Raw genomic sequence first — 2,021 nt, forward strand, 5'->3', positions numbered from 1 at the left:
TCTTTCTCTTCCCTACTCAGGCCCAGATTGCATTCCTTCAAGGGGAAAGAAAAGGTCAAGAAAATTTGAAGAAGGATCTTGTGAGGAGGATCAAAATGTTGGAGTATGCTCTTAAACAGGAAAGGTAATTCAGTAAAATGAAAGTTTTTAGTAAAAGAAAAGTTTTCTTAAATGTTGGAATTATTTTTCTATCATTGCTGAAATCAAATTCTAATACTGAACACTCTTGAGTTCAGGCATATCTGCAATAAACATTTTTATGAATGGTTGTAATATGTTAATTTTGTAATGAATAGTTTAGTAGTGATCAGTAAACTGAAAAATTTTAGCAACATTTCTTTCCTACTCTGTCCTTTTTAAAGAAACATATTTGCTTTCTGAACTATTAATACCCATTTCTTTTTAGAGTTGAAACAGTTACTGAATTGTAAAGAAAATTTCTATAAGGCTTATTCCCTTTTTCTGTCACTTAATATAATTCAATTTGATGTATATTATTAAGAAAAAAGTTGCTCTGGCAGACTGTTGAGAGTCTTTACGCTTTTTATATTTTGTTTCTCTGCTCTCAGCTGTTCGTCTCTCTCTAGAAACTAATTGTACCCTTCTACCTTGCTAGTGTTTAAGATACTAAGGTAACTAAATTTGGGTCACAAGTGAAGGAAAATAGGTCATGAATGAGAGTTTTGGAAGCTATCATATGAAATTAAGTGTATTTGTTTTAATGAATAGTCTTTGGATTTTTCGATTAGCAATCTGAGACAGTTTATTGTTTTAGTTAATTGAGTTCTTGATAGATAATATTGGAATTCTCTATTTTGCTACTTTTTTGCTTTGTTTTTGATGATCACTAGTTTTTCTCATTTTTTGAAGTTGATAAATGGGCTGTTTGCAAAATTACCATAAAATAGTATTTAGCATAAGATATTTATAAACATTGAGAAATAGATAAAACTTTATTAGAACTTGTGTTCATTTTCATATAGGATCTTTAAATGGCACAAGAGATTGAAAACAGGTTGACCTCAGTGACTTTTTTTCATACCTTAGGAGGTTGATTGAAAGTTGTATTGGTGAGAGGGAAAGAAAAACACTTAAAAATACATAATTTGGGACTGTTTGAGATTTTAAGTTGTCTAAATTGTAGACTTAACCAAAGAGAGAATAATAATATTAATAATGGCAACCGTTTGTTGAGTAGCTATTGTATATCAGGCCCTGAGGCTTAAAACCTTAAGTAATTTGTATAGAGTAGCAGAACTATATATAGAGAGCTTTGATTCAGATTTCTCAGGTCTTTCTGGTTCTGGAGCCTGTACTCTTTACCAGTACATTATGTAATCTTACAAGACAGGAGACTTGAAATATACAAATACTAGAGTGACCAGGGGCAGAGTATGTGGGCGTGTGTGTCTGGACTTGTGAACTACAGAAGTGCAGTGAATTATGGTAAGTGCTATGGAGAAGTCTGTACAAGGTATGGTGAGGTCACAAAGAAGAGAGTTACTGCCATCTTCAAGATGGAAATAGAAAGGAAGACATAATTAGAGGAGGTAAGGCTTGAACAGCATCAAATAAGAAGGTACTTGCCAGACAGGCAAGGTATAGGGAATAGAGAGAACATGTTTGACATGTTTTGTTTTGTTCAGAAATTTGTAATCATTGTGTATGGAGAGTAGTAGGATGTTAGTGATTTGATGACTGATAATGGTAGAGGGGTTAAGAGTTAGATGGTGGTTAGGTGTGGTGGCTCATGCCTTTAATCCTAGCACTTTGGGAGGCAGAGATGGGAGGATCACTTGAGGCTAGGAGTTTGAGACCAGCCTGGGCAATACAGCAAGACCCCATCTCTACAAAAAACCAGAAAAATTAACCATGTGTGATGGCCATATCCTGTAGTCCCAGCTACTCAGGAGGCTGAGGCAGGAGGATCCCTTGAGCCCAGGAGTTTGAAGCTTCAGTTAGCTGCACTCTAGCCTGGGCAGCAACAAGACACTGTCTCAAAAAAAAAGTCACATTATGGA

The 2,021-nt window shown here is 35.0% G+C and overlaps 1 protein-coding gene across 1 annotated transcript in view; it reads left to right on the forward strand.

Annotated features, from left to right (window-relative positions):
• STRN (striatin, calmodulin binding protein) overlaps window positions 1–2,021 on the forward strand; it is a 142,856-nt gene that overhangs the window by 63,235 nt on the left and 77,600 nt on the right. The window contains exon 2 of the mRNA XM_012653802.1: window positions 21–124. Within this exon, the coding sequence (XP_012509256.1) occupies window positions 21–124 (104 nt within the window). The remainder of the gene's footprint in view (window positions 1–20; window positions 125–2,021) is intronic.

Source organism: Propithecus coquereli, unplaced genomic scaffold, assembly GCF_000956105.1.
Source record: "Propithecus coquereli isolate 6110/MARCELLA unplaced genomic scaffold, Pcoq_1.0 Scaffold43, whole genome shotgun sequence".
Taxonomy (NCBI): domain Eukaryota; kingdom Metazoa; phylum Chordata; class Mammalia; order Primates; family Indriidae; genus Propithecus; species Propithecus coquereli.